General features: G+C 43.6%; 1 protein-coding gene across 2 annotated transcripts in view; it reads left to right on the top strand.

The window, feature by feature from the left end:
- Nucleotides 1–15,774, top strand: part of LOC146208255 (macoilin) — a 41,836-nt gene extending 26,062 nt beyond the window's left edge. For both annotated transcript variants that reach the window (XM_084592288.1, XM_084592280.1), the window contains exons 9-12: nucleotides 4,197–4,379; nucleotides 6,243–6,363; nucleotides 14,523–14,697; nucleotides 14,859–15,774. In XM_084592288.1, coding sequence (XP_084448414.1) covers nucleotides 4,197–4,379; nucleotides 6,243–6,363; nucleotides 14,523–14,697; nucleotides 14,859–15,121 — 742 coding nt within the window. In that variant the 3' untranslated portion in view covers nucleotides 15,122–15,774. The remainder of the gene's footprint in view (nucleotides 1–4,196; nucleotides 4,380–6,242; nucleotides 6,364–14,522; nucleotides 14,698–14,858) is intronic.
- The last annotated feature ends 3,356 nt before the right edge of the window (nucleotides 15,775–19,130 follow it).

Below are 19,130 nucleotides of genomic sequence, written 5' to 3'. Positions count from 1 at the left end.
ATTTGTGGCGCGAGCGGAATTTACTGAGGGGCATCGTCTCGCCTCGGTCTCGACTCAGAACAAAATGGCGTCTCGGACGCTTTCAACGGCTGCTGGCCCGCCGCAAGCAGACGACGTGCGATAGAATCAGCCAATCGGATGGCTCAGTTGCAGTCACGTGCGCTCAGCAGCGAATCAGATGCCGCGTTTTCGTTTTTCTTTGTGGTTATTTTTCTCAGTGGCCATTGAGGGCAGACAAGCGCTAGCGGCGGGAAATTGAAACCCAGAAAGCGCTCTTTCAAACGAGCCTAACATGGCCGAGATCGGTCCGGCGGAACGGCAGTTGCGCGCAACGAAAAATGTGCCGTTTTATCGTCTGCTGCTGCGCAAATTCAGCCCGCGCGATGATTTCAATTCGTTATTATGCTGAAAATACTGACTTCTGGAAGAAGAAAATTGGTGAACTTGTAGATTAATAGCCACAGATTCCAAAAATGCCATTTTCAGAAAATCGGTTTTTTGGTCATTTTTTGGTCCCAAAGACCCGTGTCCCCCCTTAAATGATTATCTCAGTTGTGACAGTGCACCAGCAGCGTGCCTCTCTCGGGGTAAAAAAATCTCCACCCTGGACCTGCAAAAATATTTTTCCCTCTCAATCCCCAATCAGCACGGGGCTCGAAGGGAAAAGGCGCCTCGACCTTACCCTGACGTACAGTACAAGGACTCCCAGAGAAGTGGTCAGAATCGGAAAAAAGTATGGTAAGAGATCACGCTGGCCAGGAATATGAGCACCAATTCTGAGCTGCTTTTCTCAAAAGACGCCAAGTCTAAAAATTTTGCAGACTTTGAGAGTGGACAAGCCCTTCTGAAGAATGGACAGGAAAGGCTCGCAGCGGCACTGTCCAAGCTAGAGTCATTAAGGCAAAAGAAGGAATAGTGCCTTAAAGTTGCAGTTTTAAGAAGCGGCAGTTCTGAATTTTTACTGGGAGTTTTTATATTAAGACAGCTAGCTACCCTGTTTCAAAGGCTACAGTGTTTATAGTGTAAGTTGAATATCTCTTTATGCCTTCCCTCTGAATAAAAATGGCTTTGTTTTTAGCAAAACCTCCTGCTTGCTTAATTTGGAGTTTTTAAGGAAAGAACAGCACTTTAGACTGCATTTGAGCTTGAAGCTTGTTTTTGCATGGCTATTGTCGTTATAAACATCTGAGCAATTGGGTTCCAGCTTACTCAGGGGCACATGGGGCATGGTTGGGGATCACCCAAGTTTTCAAAAAATGTCATGGTTTGTGCTAAAGAAAAAAAATATTATTTCCATGCATGTGAGACATTGAGTCATGAAATTTCATATGAAAAAAAAAATTAGCTTAGCTTCTTTTTAAAATATTTAGCCTACCCTTTGTTGATTTTTATTGCTATTCATCTCACTTGTTACAGAAAAGGATGGTGTTATTTTTTTAAGCAGAGACAGCTTTTTCATTTTACTGAATGTATAGGAGAGTCTATTGTTTTTAGGTGTCATAATGTTGCTTTTAAACAAGGTGAAGTGAGTAATGCCCCTGTCACACGGGCACGGCTGAACTCGTTTCAACTCCCTTCATCCAAGGTCTTCTTTACCTCGAGGGAGATGCGTGCCGTGTCAGACGGCAGTCCTTTATGAAAAGAGGTTTAAGGAAGTTCCTAGCGGAGAGTACTCCCTTCACCTTGAAGGGTAAAGGGAGTACTCTCGTTTTCAATGTGCTTAACTTCTGAGTCGCCAAATAAACTTTCTTTGCTGAAATTATTTTCGCTCTTAAATACACTAGTTTTTATCGCATGAAATTAGTATTCCAGCTAGTTTAGTTCTTGCAACCGCACCATACTCTTGCTTGACTGCGCCTGCTTCACTTGTTTTGATCACTTGCAAAACACGCTCGCAGTTAGCACGTCGAAATGGTGGACAAAACAGTAGTACAGCATGGTTATCAATCGTTAAACAACCAAAATGCACCAAAAAATTAGATAACCACGGTGGACAGAACGGCAAAAGAGAGAGGCGGTGGGGACAAGGGGATGCCGAGGCATGGTGGCTAGCCGAGTCGGAAACGCTGCACATGGTGTCCAGCGGAGCGGACAAAATCGCTGTGTTTAGAACATGGTCGTTGCTTTTAGTAAATGTGTTTTATTTCACAACGATATGTCTAGGTAATTGCATTGTGCGAAGGAAAGAGAAGTGTAAAAATATATCAGTCGTTCTGGGCGTTATTAGAAAAGTGTAAAAATATATCAGTCATTCTGGGCATTATTTTGTTCAGTGTTTGTACAAATAAAAATACAGTAGAACCCCTTTATAGTAAAGTCACTAGTACCGGCAAAATCTTTACTATATCAGTTGTTGGTGATGACATGGTCCTGAAGATGTTATCTGGTTGTTAAATGGGCACTTATTGAACACATCTCGTTGCTTAATGAGAAAAAAACACTCTGAAATACCTTGCATCTCTCCCTTATGTCTTCGTGCAATTTTTTTTCAGTTAAAAAAAATATATTTTTACATCTTGTGGAAGTACATCTTGAGCATGAGGACAACGTAGCTACAAATACAACCACAACCAAGTATGATTGAATGTGATAACCAAAGCTTTGCATGAACATGGTGTCACTTTTTGCTGTTTCCGTCCTTTAAAAGGCAATAAATGATAAATGAGCGTGGCAGTCAAGTGCTGCAAGACCGAACATAGTGCACCTCCACTTCTTGCCTCCGCTTCCTCATGCTTCGTGCTGCACAGTGCTGGGAATGTCTGCCAGTTTCTTCCTCTTCCCTATTTCTTGCGGCACTTTTACTCTCCTTTACTTTCTGTACGGACTGCACCGCCTCCTTTACATTTTTGAAGACAGCTTTGCTTTTTTTCCTACGCGCTGCGTGCTTTTCCTTACGGCTCCAAGGCTTTCGTAAAGTGGGCTTCTCCTAAATGCTGCTAAGCCTGATGGTAAAGCCACTTAAAAGAACACTGGGTGTTATTTTTCTGTTTTGAAATACAAAAAAATCTTTGCCTCGCGATTATAGGTAGTGCGCGGGTGGCGATATCATATCGTGGGAGTCGTCACCGCGGCCAGGTGCATTTTACTATAACCGATTTTTATCAAAAATGTCTTTACTCTAAAGGGAGGGAAATGTACATTTGTCTATGGAAGATAAACTGGGACTTCAGTTTAACTTTACTATATCTGAGTTTTTACTATATCAGAGTTTAATATAGCGGGGTTCTACTGTAGTGCCTAATGGTGCCCTGGTGGCTTCTGTGAGAAGCTTGTTGCAGGCCATGTGACACGGCGACAACTCCTTTGAAGCGAAACTCCCTGTGACTCCCTTGCGCTCCTTCAGATCAAGGAAGTTCAAGGTAGTTCTGAGTTGGCCGTGTGACAGGGTTATAAGGTATATCCACCTAGACTAGTAGAGAGAGATGTACAGATGCATGATACGTTATAGTGCTCCAGTGACAGTGGGGCACTAATGTACCATGGCTGAGTGTCCTATTATGCGAGGTGACACTACGCTGCCTGCTGAGCTTTGGCTCTACTGTAGAATTTATGTTTTATGTAGTGCGTCAATGCCTTTGTTTTTTTCTGACCGTTAAAATTTCTGAGCAACTTTGTGGGAGGAATACACATCTGCGTCTGCCTTTTCCTCTTTCTATCTGTTAATCGAAAGTCACAAATTTTTGCTAACTGCACTTCACTTTGCTATCTTACAATGTGCTGACTCTGTGACTGGGTTGTATTCTCACCACATGCATCAGTCACTGTTTCGTGGCAGTTTTGGAAGCCAGCAGCTGCCTCCTATTACTCTTAGCATCACACGAGCCTTGTTGCAGATCTCTGCTGGCTAGTGTTACAGTGGTCAGTGCATGTAGTGCTGCCTCTGTGCAGTCAGTAACGCAAGAGGCTGTGCAAATCAACTTAAGTCTTCTGTTCAGTGGGCTTGCTCTACAGAATTTGCATGTCGCTGCTGCTGCTGCTTAAGTGTAGGTCGACTAGTAGGCTGGTCAACATTTGAGACAGGCAGAGAAGAAGAAGACAGAACACTAACGTGCATGTTGTCTTCTCCTGTCGCATCCAGGTTGTTTCACGCTAGTTAAAAGTGCCTCGAATTGCATCTTGCCTTTCTTCTTCTTAGATTGCGCATGAGTGCGAAATGACGGCGATCTTTGCCCCCACCCCCGGTTCGATTTGCACAGGCTTCACAACCTTGTAACGGCACGGCAGCAGGACAAGACCAATGTCAGCCTGCTGGAGAAGCGACTGCAGGAAGAGCGGAAGCTTCGGAGTGTGCTGGAGACGCAGCTGAGTCAGGAGCGTAAGGCCAAGAAGGCTGAAGAGGCTGCTGCTGCACGGGCAGCGGTCGCCATGGCCACAGCCAGGTGAGTTCCTGTTCAAAACATTGCATTCGCACGGTGAGAGATGGGCTCAGAAAGAATGCACATGCCTTCTTTGCTAGTGGGTCAGTGATGGTGGCAACTTTGGTGGTCAGGTAAATAGATGCGCACAGGCAAATTGATTACTGAAAAGTCACCGTGCTTACAGTGGCGCATCTCATTTTGGGGGTCGAAACAGTCAGTAGGGTGGGCTATTTTTATGTGCAGGTTAGTAAGAAACGAAGAATGGAAAAATTTTTGAAAATGGTTTCATACACAATTCTGCGGCATGAGGTTGAAGCGGCTAAGCTTCGAGCTTTTAGCACTGAGAAGTCTAATTCTAGGAGTAATTAGGTGGAAGGAATTTTGTTTCATGGTTCTGCATCGGCTTGAAAACGTTAGCAAGGTTGCTATAGTGCCGGTCAAAAATAGCATTAGCATATTCTAGCTTATGTTGCACAAGCGTTTGGAAAGCAAGCTTTTTAATAAAAGGGAACACCGAGGAAACTAGCCTAGAGTATGCGTAGCGGAATTTTGTATCTGATATGACCAAGTTAGGCCACATGAAAGTGCACACCAAGAAGTAGTTTAATGATTCACTTGTTATAATCTGGATGCTATTGGATGTAGAAGATAATCGCAAGTGTTGATAAATGAATGTCAATAGAGCTGTAGGGACATTTAATGACATCAGCCAAGTGTTACACCAGTCTTGTATGTGAGTGAGGTCATTTTGTAATTCGATATGGTAAGCTGGGTTAATTCTTGGCAGGGGGACATGAGAAGGAACTTTACAAAGCAGGTCATTTATATAGTATATCGGGAAAAGGAGGGGTTCAAGCACTGTAGCTTGCAGTATGCCTGTAGAGTAAGAGCTGTTAAGGATGACTGGTGTGAGTAAGCATATGCAAACTGCTGGTAGTTTTAAAAACTCTTGAATCGAACTAAAAACACTGATAGATGTCCAGACATGACAGGTTGGGAAACTTATCAAATACTTTTTTGAAATATAGAAATATTATGCCAGTTGCGATGTTGTAGTCCATGTTCGAATGTAGGATGCTTAGGAAAAGAGCAAGTTGAGTGTCACAAAAATGATTTTTGCCAGAACCATGCTGACCTAGAGAAAAAAATTGTTTAGGAACATTAGGAAGCTAGCATTTTGCTAGTATAAAATGTTTCATTAGGTTACAAAAAGTGCTTGTTAATGGAAAATGGGCCGCAGTTAATCGGTGAATAATGGCTTCCTTTCTTGAGGATAGTAAAGCCGATATTGAGCAATTATTAGAAGACAAGTGATGAAAACGGGCTACACATGTGTGTAATAATTTTCAGCACTTTGACGCCGCTGTTGGCAACTTCAGTGCATGATGAATTCTTCAATGATTCAGTTATCTTAGCAATGGTGATGGGATCAAACATGATAGTACTACTTTTCATGAGCAGATGTGCAAAGTAATATGGATCGGGAGAATTGTCATCTGGTTCATTGGTGATAACTTAACTGAATGTGTGATGTTTAGAGAATTTGCGTCATCAATCTCAGAAATCATAAGTGCAGAACTATTGCGAAGTAGGGTCTCATTCAATTGGTTGAGTTTTGGTTTTCCCAAAATTACTTTCGGTTAGCTTGCGGCATAGAGGGTGAAGTGGCAGAAATACCACAGTGATTGCCAACGGAAATCCAGTATTGTTAACATGCTCTGTGCGTTCAAAAACTAGGCTAGTGCAATGCTCTGGGGTCACAAAACTAGAAAGGAGGCGCTAGTCTTGCCAAGCTGAAATTGATTTGAGTTGTGAAAGTGCTACAGGGCATGGGAATTTGACAGAGAGGGCTGGGATGTGACTGGTCTTGGGGCCTGTGTGCAGGAGCGAGTGCACGGAGAGCTGCAAAGCGCGGCGGCGAGACCTGGAGAATGACGTACGACAGCTAAGGAGGGACCTGAAAGTCCGGGAGGACCAGCTGCGGGTCATGGAGCGGGAGGCACAAGTACACCATGTTTGCAATTGTTCTTCTTTTAAACAGACTGAGGAGGCCACGAATCCCTTTGCCTTATTTCTCTGTACTCGTTTTCTCATCTTTCGTTTTCTTTCAGTTTGTGTCCTTGAAGCTCATAACATAGAGAGCATAGTACCACATTTACTACTGTGGTACTGCTGAGTCACTTTTAAGGACAGGGTTAACTAACTGAACTTAAGTGCACTTGAAAGTAGATCATTGACTTCGTTGAAATATCTCGTATTTAAAATCATTGCCCGCTGTCTTTTTGTACAACGTAAAAGTGTGGTGCCTTCAAAATCGTAATGCGCAGGGGGATTTTTTAGGTTTCGATAACGAGATATTTTTTTCACTTTAAACACAGACCTTTGTCATAACCACTCTAATGTCATGGTGAAATAAACAACAGCTTTGCCTCGGTCATACCTTCCGCTCACATGCATGTTTGCATTCAAAGTAAGCATTTACATGTTCCGAATAAGTTAGTAGTCAAGTACCTCCTACTTTTAATGCTCCCTGCTTTAGGCCTTTGTGCCTCGCTAGCTGCATAACCATTACATTCAAGGCTACCTTTTTCTAAAATCGGCTCTTGTTCTTCTCATTAAAGCCATCTTGAGTCAACTTGCTTGTGTATATCTTGTCCCTTTGCTTCCATCAGTGGCACATGCTAGTTCCAGGAACACCAAATGCATGTGAGGCATCCAGGGGCAGTTGTCGCTTGCCTACACTCGCAAGATTATTTTTCTTTCTTTTCTCTTTTGTCTCTCTCTCTCTCTCTTTTTTTTATCTCGGCGATATAGTGAACTCGGCATCTTTTTGCAACCAATGCGTCCCTATTGGCTCAGTCAAGTCGTAGCCTTGCTGAGTGGAGAATTCTGATGCTTGCAAGGTCTGTCGATATCCATGATTGCGGTAGGCGATACTGGCTTGTGAGAAATTCCGAGCCTTCATTTTGTGATGCCTATGATGTAATGATGTCTTTGTACTCTATTCTAACGGTCATCTCATTTTCAGGTGATTCTCTTTATCTAGAAAAGAAGGTGCACACTAGAAATGAGTATTACATGATTATCAATGTGAGGTTGCAGTGCAGCATTCATTTATGCGTGAACTGCTAAAAGTAGGTATGTAGGAAATAGCATCGTGCATTTGTTTAGGCAGCCACCGCACCTGCTTGATTGGCATTTCATCAGTTCCTAAAAGTTAATTAGTTTCTAAAAGTCCTGTCAAGCGTTGTGTGCTAGCCTTGCAGCTCGCTGGTTTTCATTCTTTGAACTGGCCATCACCTACTTTTAGCTGAAGTTCTGCCTGCATGCAGTTACTAAGTACCAACTTTACTAGAACAAACTTAAGTTTCACAGCTTCCCATCCCCCTCAGCAGAGGAGTGTGTTCTAGGTGGCCGTCGCGCGAACTAGCAGCGCTGCAGTCAACTCTCGCTCCTTGCCGGGCGCGTCATCTGCTACATGCGGCGCAGAACAGCAGAGCGGCCCGCACACACATAGCTTTTGCGTGCTGCCGTTGCACTGTACATCGCTGCAGTATAATTATAACTACATTATGACAGCTTTGGCTTCGAAGTGACGCATTACCTTGCAGAATGCGTTAGTGTTATGCGAAATTCTCTTGTTATGCTGTAGAACAAGTGTGAGCGCCGTCGGCTTGCTCAGAAGCACTGTTTTTTGTTTTGCTCCCTGACCTGTGTTTTGTAGTGTGTTCTTTCAGGGCATAGATCCTGTCATACAAGCAGATTAGTCAAATTTTCAGTGCATAGGAGCACTCCAACCTTATAAGGTATGCAGTGGGTGTCAGCCTCCAATACATGCAGAAATCTGCTAGCAGCCTGGCTACTCGCATAAAACGATACAGTGAACACAGATTACGAATAAACGGCCTCTGTCATCGCCTAATCAGAAGTGCTTTTCTTAATGTCTGACTTTCGAGGTATGGTGTAGAACATAGCTCCGGATTGGTACTCTCGCACTCTCTATAAAATTATTCCTCATCCCTATTATTATCCCCAAAATCACTATCACACTATTATCCCTAAAAATTATTCTTTTGTTGTCTAAAGCAACATTAGATGTGAAGAGTTATATTTAATGAGTTTACTGAAAGAGGAATCAGTGAGAATGGGAGTGCGCACTGCGAAATGAAATGACTGAACAAGCGCATGAGTCTATTAAAAAAAAACTTATATTGCGAGTAATCAAGTCGCGCCCTTCAGAGATTCCCCTCCTCCTTTACACACACAAACACATAGAAAAGAAAGATGACATAGTTTTACTGCTTGTAGGGGAAGTTAATGTAATTTCAAACTAGCACTGGACTGCAGTTTTAAAACACAATATTCAAGGTATCTACAGCACCTGAAAGGGCGTTAGAAGTTAATTGCATGAACCTAAGTTGTTTATTAGCGCAACAAGGAAATTAGTAAAAATGCAATATTGCCAACAACACTTAACATCGGATACTAATGAAATGCAGCAAACAACCAGAACTTGACTTCATCAACTTAGACAAACATTGCAAGGTTACAAGCAATTAAGAAGAGAACATTTGACTTCTTTTGGGAAATAGTAGAGTGGGCAGCATAATCCTTTTTTATGTGTGTGTGTGTGTGTCTAGTGGGAAATGAGCGTTAGCGTTCCCAACTTCCCCTGACAATCTTTTTTTTTTTTTTTTTTGCATGTGATTTTGTTATGCTTCAACAGCAAAAACTATATTTGCAGTGAATTCACTTCGATGCATGCAATAAGCTTAGAGCTCATATGCTTGGTTCGTAGCACATCTTGAGTTCTTTCAGAAGCTTTTGTGCTTGCCCGCCTCACAAAAATGCAGTTACGAAGCTGTTCAACATATTGTACCTCAGTCCAGGCAGGAGCCGGACGTACCAACCATTGCACTTCTGAAAGGCCTAGATTGTAGATGCCGGTCTAGATCCTCTTCTGAGCTTTTAGATGCTTATATTTTAACAACGAGAAATGGCTTGAAGAACTGTGGAGAAGCGAGAAGCTACACTCCCATCCCTCCTAACTCCTTAATTACCCAAACAGCAGCTGAGAGTCATCTCTTCAATCAAATAAAAGGTTTATTTATTCATTCTCTTTTTCTTGTTAGCTACCGCATCATGCATTTTCTACGCTGCATACTCAGTTATTTTGAAGATATCTTCATTTTTGTGATCATCTTGCTTGCCGAATTTCTCTGCAGTTCTTATGTCTCTTCTCTTCGCATTAGCTCTGAGTTGGAAGGCCCGCGCACAATTTCACTTCTTCACGTGCTTCAGTCTGCGTAATCAATGCTCAATTCACATGATATGAGAACTTTATGCGCAGCATCATTGCCGTGACAATTAACCACTTAATGACAATTCTTCTCAACAAGAAAATTTGCTTGCCCTCATGGCTCGTCTATTCCTTCCTCGCAAAAATACTCAAATTTCCTTTTAATTGCTGGTACTGCGACGAGCTTAAAGTGATCCAAATCAAAATCCGTTTGTGCAGCTCAGCTGTCCGATTTGCGCTATGTACACTGATAGGCTCTTGGAATCTTGCAAGTTCTCTTCCGGCTTTCGAAGCACACAGGGCAGAGTGATTATTAGGGTGCTTTCTCTTAGGTATATTCCTTTTGCTTTCGAAATATGTGCCGGCAAAAAAAAAAGAGCCTTGCTACACAAACTATCACGAGAGTACTTGAATATAGGTTCTTTTCTAAATGCCAGTCAGAAATTGTTCACTTCGAAGTAAATTATCTCATCTGTGCAGAGCTTGTACCCACCTTTTAATCTCGAGTACATCTATCAGTGACACAAACAAATGACAGACTTCCAAGTAATCGTTTCTATAGGCTTCGTTACCCCCAGAGCAAAGCATGCAGGCCAGCATGAAGAGGCCTGATGTTAAAAAAAAAAATATAGCAGAATGCTTAAAGCTTTGTCTTAAGAGAGGACGCGATAGTGCCTTTAACACCGTCTCTTTATTCTGCCAATTTTAGGCATCTAGAGGCTGACACATAGTTGGCAAAGTGTAAGTCTATTTCGTTTGATTTTAGGGGAAAGACGTAGCATCTTCTCGGCACACACGCTACGTTTACAGTGAACAGCATAGAATTGGAGGCACACATGTCAGAAGCTTGAATTCCTGTCACAAATCGGACTGAAACTGGAAGGAAGGTGGATGCTAAGTAAGAAGTGAAAAATTGCATGGTACCGCACTGAACACTCCACAATAAACAGTTACGTCGTAATTTAATATGAAATGACTTGGGCATCACGATATCGCATAATAAAAAGAAATGAAACTGAAGAGCAGGCAACGTTACTAGAACGTTGGTTCGTTCCCTCAATCGAGGAGACAGTTGAAAGCACCACGCTACCCCCCTTTCCTCCCATCCCCAACCAGAACATCACTCCTGGCGAGAAAGTTGACTACATTGTCACACTTGTTTCACGGCATTAAATTTTGCATCGCACAAACGCGTTCACTGAGTTAATGCATGCCATCGAAGCCAAAACTGTCGTAATGCAGTCGTAACTGCATTGCAGCCGTATAGAGTGCAACGGTAGCATGTAACAGCTATATGTGTGCCAGCCACTCCTTATGCTTCCACGCCGCGTGTAGCAGACGATGCGCCCAGCAAAGAGCAAAAGTCGACTGCAGCACTGTTAGCTCATGCGATTGCTATCGGGCACACCTCTCCAGGCGGAGCCGTGAAGCTGAGTTTGTTCTAGTAAAGTTGCTAAGTACTTGACAGCATGGCGGCAAAGCGATAAGTTAGTCCCTTGCTATAAATCATCATCATCATCATCAGCCTGATTATACCCACTGCAGGGCGAAGGCCTCTCCCATATTTCTCCACTTAACCCGGTTCTGTGCTAGCTGCATCCACTTGACCCCTGCGAACTTCTTAATCTCATCCGCCCACCTAACTTTCTGCCTCCCCCTGCTACGCTTTCCTTCCCTTGGAATCCAGTTTGTTACCCTCAGCGACCATCGGTTATCCTCTCTTCGCACTACATGTCCTGCCCATGTCCATTTCTTCTTCTTAATTTCCACTAGAATGTCATTAACTTGAGTTATTTCTCTGACCCACTCTGCACGCTTTCTATCTCTTAATGTTACCCCTACCATTTTTCGTTCCATAGCCCTCTGGGTTGTCCTCAACTTAAGTAGAACTCTCTTGGTTAGCCTCCACGTTTCAGCCCCATAGGTGAGTACAGGCAAGATGCAACTGTTGTACACTTTCCTCTTGAGCGATACCGGTAAGCTGCTAGTCATAATCTGCGAGTGCTTGCCAAATGCGCTCCATCCCAATCTTATTCTTCTTGATATTTCCTTTTCATGGTCTGGATCTGCGGTTACTACCTGTCCTAAGTAGACATATTCGCCTACTATTTCCAGTATTTCGCTACCTAATGTAAACTGCTGTTCCTTCCCGAGGCTGTTGAACATTACCTTAGTCTTCTGCATATTGATTTTCAAGCCTACCATTCTACTTTTTCTGTCTAGGTCATCAATCATTATTTGCAGTTCATCCCCCGAGTTGCTTAGCAAGGCAATGTCATCAGCAAATCGCAGATTACTGAGGTATTCTCCATCTACCCTTATCCCTAACTGCTCCCATTCCAAGTCTCTAAATACTTCCTCTAAACAAGCTGTGAATAGTACTGGGGAGATTGTGTCTCCTTGCCTAACACCTTTCTTTATGGGAATTTTATTGCTTTCTTTATGTAGAACTATGGTTGCTGTGCAGCCACTATATATATCTTCCAGCACTTTCACGTACGGCTCGTCTACCCCCTGATTTCGCAATGCCTGCATCACCGCCGAGGTTTCAACTGAGTCAAATGCTTTTTCGTAATCAATGAATGCTATGTATAAGGGCTGGTTATATTCCGAGCATTTTTCTATCACCTGATTGATGGTATGGATATGATCGATAGTAGAGTACCGTTTCCGAAACCCTGCTTGATCCTTTGCTTGATTGCAGTCTAAGGTTGTCCTGATTCTATTGGCGATTACCTTAGTAAATACCTTATACGTAACAGACAGTAAGCTGATTGGTCTGTAATTTTAAGGTCCTTAGAGTCTCCTTTCTTGTGAATGAGGATAATGTTTGCATTCTTCCATGCTATAAATGGTTGTACTTTATTCACTTGTGAACAACCAATGACCCTCCTATCCTATAGCTAGCAGTTGCGTCCTTGCATTAGAAGCATGCAATTGTGTTGTTGCTAGTGGCTGCTGTTTCTTGACGATAGTGCCATCGCCCATTTTGCAATGACTATTGATCATCACTACCAGTGTTTTTAGCATGTGGGGCCCAAGAAAGGATTGGATGTGTTACTATATAAGTGCTGCACCTTTTGAATTGGGAAAATTTGATTGTGCTGTCCATTGTACCGTCCACTGTGTTGGTCTTGATATCTGGATTGCTTACATCGGGCAGTCCTTGCAAGCAGTTTGGTGTGGTTTGGCACGTGATGGCTAGGTTCCCTTATCTTTTGCTATCGATAGTATACATTTAAGCAAAATGCTGGCAGCTAAGACTGCCTGCGATGCATTGCAGACTGTATAAATACCAGTACTAGCTCTTCACGCACACAAAAAGCATATCGCATCCTCACAGTAGTATTGAGGGAAGCATATTTCTCGATATGTGTTTGCAAGTAGAGCCAATGTCCGCAGCAGGGGGATACAGAAGGCCTTCTGAAAGATCCCTCACCACAAAAGATAACCTGACTGCCAAAATCACCGAAATTTCAACTAGCCTGAATGTGTGTACAAACTTTTGCTGCTCTTGGGCATTCAGAAATTGTCCCAGTTTGGTGGTCTCTTTATATTTTTATACTTACGTTTCTCTGTAAATTGGCCAGCTTTTCTTTCTCTCTTTTTTTGAATTTTGTAATGTACAGGACAGTGAAGACCTCTGCCATATTTAGAAACAGACAAGGCGATCGAGGTCATACTGCAGTCTGCGATCTCACGTTTGGCAAAAAAGCACGGGAGCGGCACTGGCGCCAAGCTTGTCAAGGCACATTATTGTGGTCTGAAGGCGCCTTTTTGGTACACAAAATAACGAGTGCTCAAGAGTTTATCAGCCCAGACATAGGATCAAGAGGGATCATGTAATGCCCCATATCTGTGGCCTTTGAGGTGTATTCTAAATAAATAAAATAAAGTAGGTATGCATAATATAGGGAGCAAAAATGTGCCCAATAATCTGAACTCCGAAGTAGTATTGCTGCTCGAGCCCATCGAAGTGGTAGACGCGACAGTTAAATCTATGAAGTTAAATAAATGCATTAGATCAGACTAGGTGTTCAGTTATGAAGTGCACCAGCAAGTGTTCCGTTTGCTGCTGGTCAGTTCCAAGTTGTTGCTAAGGTCAGCCTATGTTATACATCCTTTATATCTTTTGCATACTTTGGCCATTTGTCTGGTCAGAGATGAGTGTGAAGTTGGAAAGGCATTGAACTTGCATTAAAGGGGAATCAGATTCGAGATTTTGTATTTCAGAAAAAGAAAACTGCTATTGTCAAAGGAATTTGACCTTAAATACGTGTTCCAAAGCTCTCGTTTCGTTGCTCCAAAGCTGCTCCAAAATGCTCGCGCCTGGTTCCACCCCTGGATGATGCTACGGTCTGTTCCGTATCTGTATATTCTAACGTTTGAACTGGCGGAGCTTTTCCAGACCTGCTGTGATGGTTTAGTGGCTTTGGCATCTACCTGATGATTCTAAACTCGCACATTTGATGCCCACCATGTTCTGCTGGAGGCAAAGTGCAAAAGGCACCTGTGTGCTGTGCAATGTTTCTGCGCAGTAAAGAACCCCAAGGAGTCTAGATCAGACTGGAGCCCTCCACTGTGTATCCCATGTGTTATTTCAAGATGTTAAACCCCAGGAGAGCTGCTATTTGTAGTTTGAGCACTGCAGGGTTAGCTATTATTCAGCTTGTGTGTATTGTTACACATTGTTGCAGGTCTGCATTCAGGTAACGGCAGTCATGACCGCAGAGCACTGCAGAGCCAGAGATAATTTCGTTTGCTCACGAAGAGTTAGAGGTGTGTCGTATTAATCTGCTTTGCTTGACTAAAAAAATGGACAAAGATTTGAAGCTGAATTGAGACAATTGTTTTCCTGCATGCAGTCTCTGCGGCAGTACAAAGACTCCATTGGGGACACAGAGATCCTCATGTCCGCACTGTCAGCCATGCAAGACAAGAACGCGCACCTGGAGAACTCGCTCAGTGCAGAGACGAGGTTAAAGATGGACCTCTTCTCAGCACTCGGGGAGGCAAAGCGTCAGCAGGAGATTTGCCAAGGTATGCCTTTGCGTCGAGGAGGCGCGATTTCAATCAGTTATTGATTTGTCAAAATTCTGGTAACTCACGCAAAATCTTCTGCCCTCTTCAGGGTTTGAATTAGGCCGTACAAGATGTGTTTGTTCGACGGTACCTGAGCTGGTATGTGCATTCTTGTGCAGCAATGCTGACACACAAGGAGAAGGAGGTCGAGGACTTGAAGACGAAGATCGCCGAGGTGATGGCGGTCATGCCAGCCACCAGCACATACCCAGCGGCACCGGCACCAGTGCCGCTCGACTCCGAGATCGTCTCATCTCTGCTGTACAGCCCGAAATTCATCACAGCCCCCGGTCCTGTCGTCGAGGAGAAGAAGATTCCGAAATCCAACCTGGACCCCAACGCCTCCGTCTACACACCCAAGATGGTCCCCTCCGACCATTGAGCACATTTTGGCTTCACGTATACACACATACATACACCCAACACTCACACACATGCTACTTTCTCTTCTCCCCAGCTTGAATGGTTTGCTGTACTTTCCCCCTAAGGTGGCAGGAAGACGTCTCAAAACCTTTGTTGACGTAAATGAGTGCGACGTTTGTCATTATTAATGGCCCGGGACTTTGGAGCTCACGGCTCGGCACTGTCAGCTGGCGCATCGGTGGTGCTAATCAGCATGCGGGGAGTTCAACAGTAAATGCTGGGAACTAGACAGGTGCCGATGATGCCCGCTGCTTCTGCGTCTCGGGTGGTTAATAATCATAAACTGCGTCCTCTCTGTAGTTGTGTGGCCCCTGTAGTTGTGGGAGCCGAGATGACTGAACATGATGTGGCCAGATTTTGTGCGTGGAAGCGGAGGCCGTTGCCGCAGACTATTGCTGCATCCATTTCACTGTGCACCTTTCCTCTCTTGCTCCCCCCTTCCCCTCTTATGCCTGCATTGTGTGCAAATGTGTCAATGTCAAAAGAACCTGGACAGCAATTATCAGTTTTTTTGCTGCCTCGCCTGCCTCTGCAGGTTCTGCCTTCGGTTACTGCCTTCGGTTTCACAGTCACTGCTTTCTTGCAGTTCCATGATGAGGATTTCTTTTTTTTGTGTGTGTGCGCCTTTTTATTTTTTTTCGTGTGTGTTCTGCACAGTTGAGTTTCATCATAGTGCTTGTTATTTGCATGCACTCATGTTTAGTCACTAGGAAGAGGTTGCCCTTGGTTTATTTATCTTTTTTATTTCCTGCAGAAAGCAGTTGAAACTCTTGCCAGTCTTTTTCTCTGTTCTGTGTTAGCCCGCACTATACCAGCACCATGCTTCGGTTTTGTGAGCAGTGCACACTCCCATCGTTTGGCTGGTACGGCGTCCGCGTGATTTCCCCCCCCCCCCCCCCCCCCCCCCCCCGAGTGTCTCGCTTGTTGTCTTCTGCAGCCTCGTTTGCCTGTTTTTTTTTTGTTTTTTTTCCTCATCCACCCAACGCCAACAGGGGCAAAAAGAAAAAGAAAGACACGGTTCTTTTTTTTTTTTTTTCTATGCTTTGCATTTTAGCTCGTCATGCATCTGCCTGATGGTTGTACAAAAGGGGTAACTTATTTTTTTGTGTTTTCATCATCCACGAGTGCCATTGAAAAAAAAGAGCACTTATGAGAACGACCAGCCAGCTGACAAAGTCATCATTATGACAAAGCGCACACACAAGGACAACAAGCACTTTCCCATGTTGTTTTTGTGTGAAGCGAAGAAAAATTAACGAGTTCTGCCAAGACAAAGTCTGTCGTGGACTTATAGTTTGCACTTGTTATGCCTTAGTTATTTAAAATATTTTTCTTACATTTGACCCTCGCAGATTTAAGTTGGGCTATTTACTCCTTTCCTATCAAGGAATGGAAGGACAGGATACGAGAAATATTTTTTTTTCCTGAGCTTGTCTTTTGGCAGTTATATTTTGCTCTTCTTTCACAGTTCATTGTCTTTAAGTTTATGATGATCAGATCATGATCTCATTGTCATCTCACATGCATACCATCTCGCGTTCGTGTAAAATATGCGCCTGTTCCACATGCACCTCTTCCCCGTGCCCTTTTTGCCTCCCTACCCACGCCACAGCGTTTTTCACCATCCATTAATTACCCTTATGTTTTTTTGGTCTAGTCTTGTCCTCCACCATTTTTTGAGAGGTCACATTGTTGTATGCTTTCTTCCCTCAAAGAGACGGGGAGGAAAGACAATGTAAGGACAGATTTAGACGCTCTGCCTCAATGCGATATTGGGCCAGCACTGGAATGAATATACATAAGGAACTCAGTGGTATTATACTCTAGCATTGCACACAGTGTTTTAAACTCTCCAGTCTACAAAACTAGTGACAGACGCTGTGCTTACGCTTCCATTTTTTTTTCCTCTTCCCACCCCCCTCAAATGTGTGTATCGCTGTATGTGACAGGGACGTGACATTGTCTCTGAACATTCCAGCGTACAGTACAGGGTTTTGAGGTACTGGCAGGTGGTAAAGAATACATTGAAGGCTTACGACTGGATAAATTGCGGTTGTAGATGCCTTCTTGCTCCGGTGTACAGTGCGAGAGAAGCTGTTGTAGCGAATTTTTTTTTTTCTTCTTCACGGCAGTATTGCCAAGAAACGTGCGTGCCCCAAAAGGGTCCATTGAGGGCTGAGCTTTTCTTTGTTTATTATTTTCTTTTTATAATTTTTGCACGAGTTGCAGTGCAGACACTGCAGCTGGTATCGTCAACACAGTGTGTTCCAGCTCTTACACCCCCCTCCCCCTCCTGCCACCCATTTTCCTTGCGTCTACTTACGGAGAGCAAGCAGTGGGTTTCCAGTCGATGACATCTGTCTGTGGTTTATGTGATGCGCCCTAGAGTAAATGAGAGAGTAAAAAAAAAAAAAAAAAACAACTTTCAAGGAGGAATAAAAATGTGGCTTCCTCGGCCGTGCTGCTGCTGTCTTGACTTGTACTGCTGATGAAGGGTGGTGATGTGTGGTCTTGGTGATGTCAGTCATGATCTCCGTGCATGGAAAGCATTCCTTTTTTTTTAAAGGCCCCATTCTCCAGAAAATTCAGTGTTGGCCTTAGAAGTGAAGAAGCTGACAGCCGACGTGGCCGGACGCTGAATAATGGTACGGTTGCATGACGTCACAAGACCACACAACATGGCCATGCTGGCGGCTTTTCCTTTGAGATGAGAGGGTAAAGGAAATCAAACCCTCCAGTCCTAAGTCGCATCACTTCTGAGCCATTTAGGCACTTTCGGACAGGTTTGTTAAGCAGGGCTTCATATCTGTGTTGGGTGGTCTTTCACAAAATGTGATAGCTTACTACTTTATCGAGAGTATCTGTGGGATAATAGAGGCACAGTTAAAAAAATTCAAGAGATTAAGCCAGTTGCAAAGGGCACGTATGCAAATGACGATGTGTCAGAGCTGCTAACGCTAGCGTGTCATATCCTTATAGACTGAGCTCTATTGTGACCCTAAATTTCATTAAAATATTTGCATTTTTGTTTTAGTTTGGCTCATAGGACTTAGTAATGTCCCAATGCAGCTCAGCCTAAAGGACACCACATTGGAGGACTCTGGGTAATTTTGACTAATTGGTGTTCGCTTAATGTGCACCGACATTGTGCAGTACACGAGCACCTACTATGCAATGTATTTTTGGAGCGGGATTTAACAAAATTGTTGTGAAATCAATTCCATTCAATTTCCTGTACTTCCTGCTATGTGTCATTGGGTGAGGTGATGCTGTGCCCAGCACTTGCTCTTTGTTATTCAGCAAAGGGCAGAAAATGCAAAAATGTAATGAAATCACTGTATTGCCTGATGTTTATTGTACCAAATCCATTAGAGAAACATCTTCATGCTTGTTAATGTGCTGTGCGATGTCGGTGCACGTTAAAAAACCCCGGGTGGTCGAAATTTCCGGAGTCCTCCACTATGGCGTCTCTCATAGCCCGAGTTCCTTTGGGACGTTAAACCCTACGAAACCAAACCAAACATCTTGATGTCCCTCTGTCTTTACAATACGAGGTGCTGTGCCATCCAATAAACTTCTCTGAAGGGAATGACTAAAACAGCACTTATAGACGTGACAGCAGAGAAGGACCAAATATATGCACTGACTAGCAACCAAATGGTTTATTGCGAAAAGATGCAAGCAACGTAATGCGGCATGGAAAGCAAAACACACAAAAACACATTTGGCAGCACAATCATGATCACAACATGCCTACGTTGGGCTATCAAAAACGGTCATCATTAAGAAATGCTAGCTCTTGTGGAAATAGAGCCACCGATGGTTCACTCACACACGTTCCTCCAAATCTGGGAATGTGAAATGCTGATATCAGGTGCGAGATCTAATTTCTCTACTTGGCGATTATTGCGGTTTGATTCAGGAACACCACACAGTTTTCGCAGTCGGCAAAATGTGTGGCCATGTGT

The sequence above is a fragment of the Amblyomma maculatum genome, chromosome 1 (assembly GCF_055883805.1).
Source record: "Amblyomma maculatum isolate TAMU_Amacu chromosome 1, ASM5588380v1, whole genome shotgun sequence".
Lineage (NCBI taxonomy): Eukaryota > Metazoa > Arthropoda > Arachnida > Ixodida > Ixodidae > Amblyomma > Amblyomma maculatum.
This window is presented reverse-complemented; position numbering and strand designations above follow the sequence as displayed.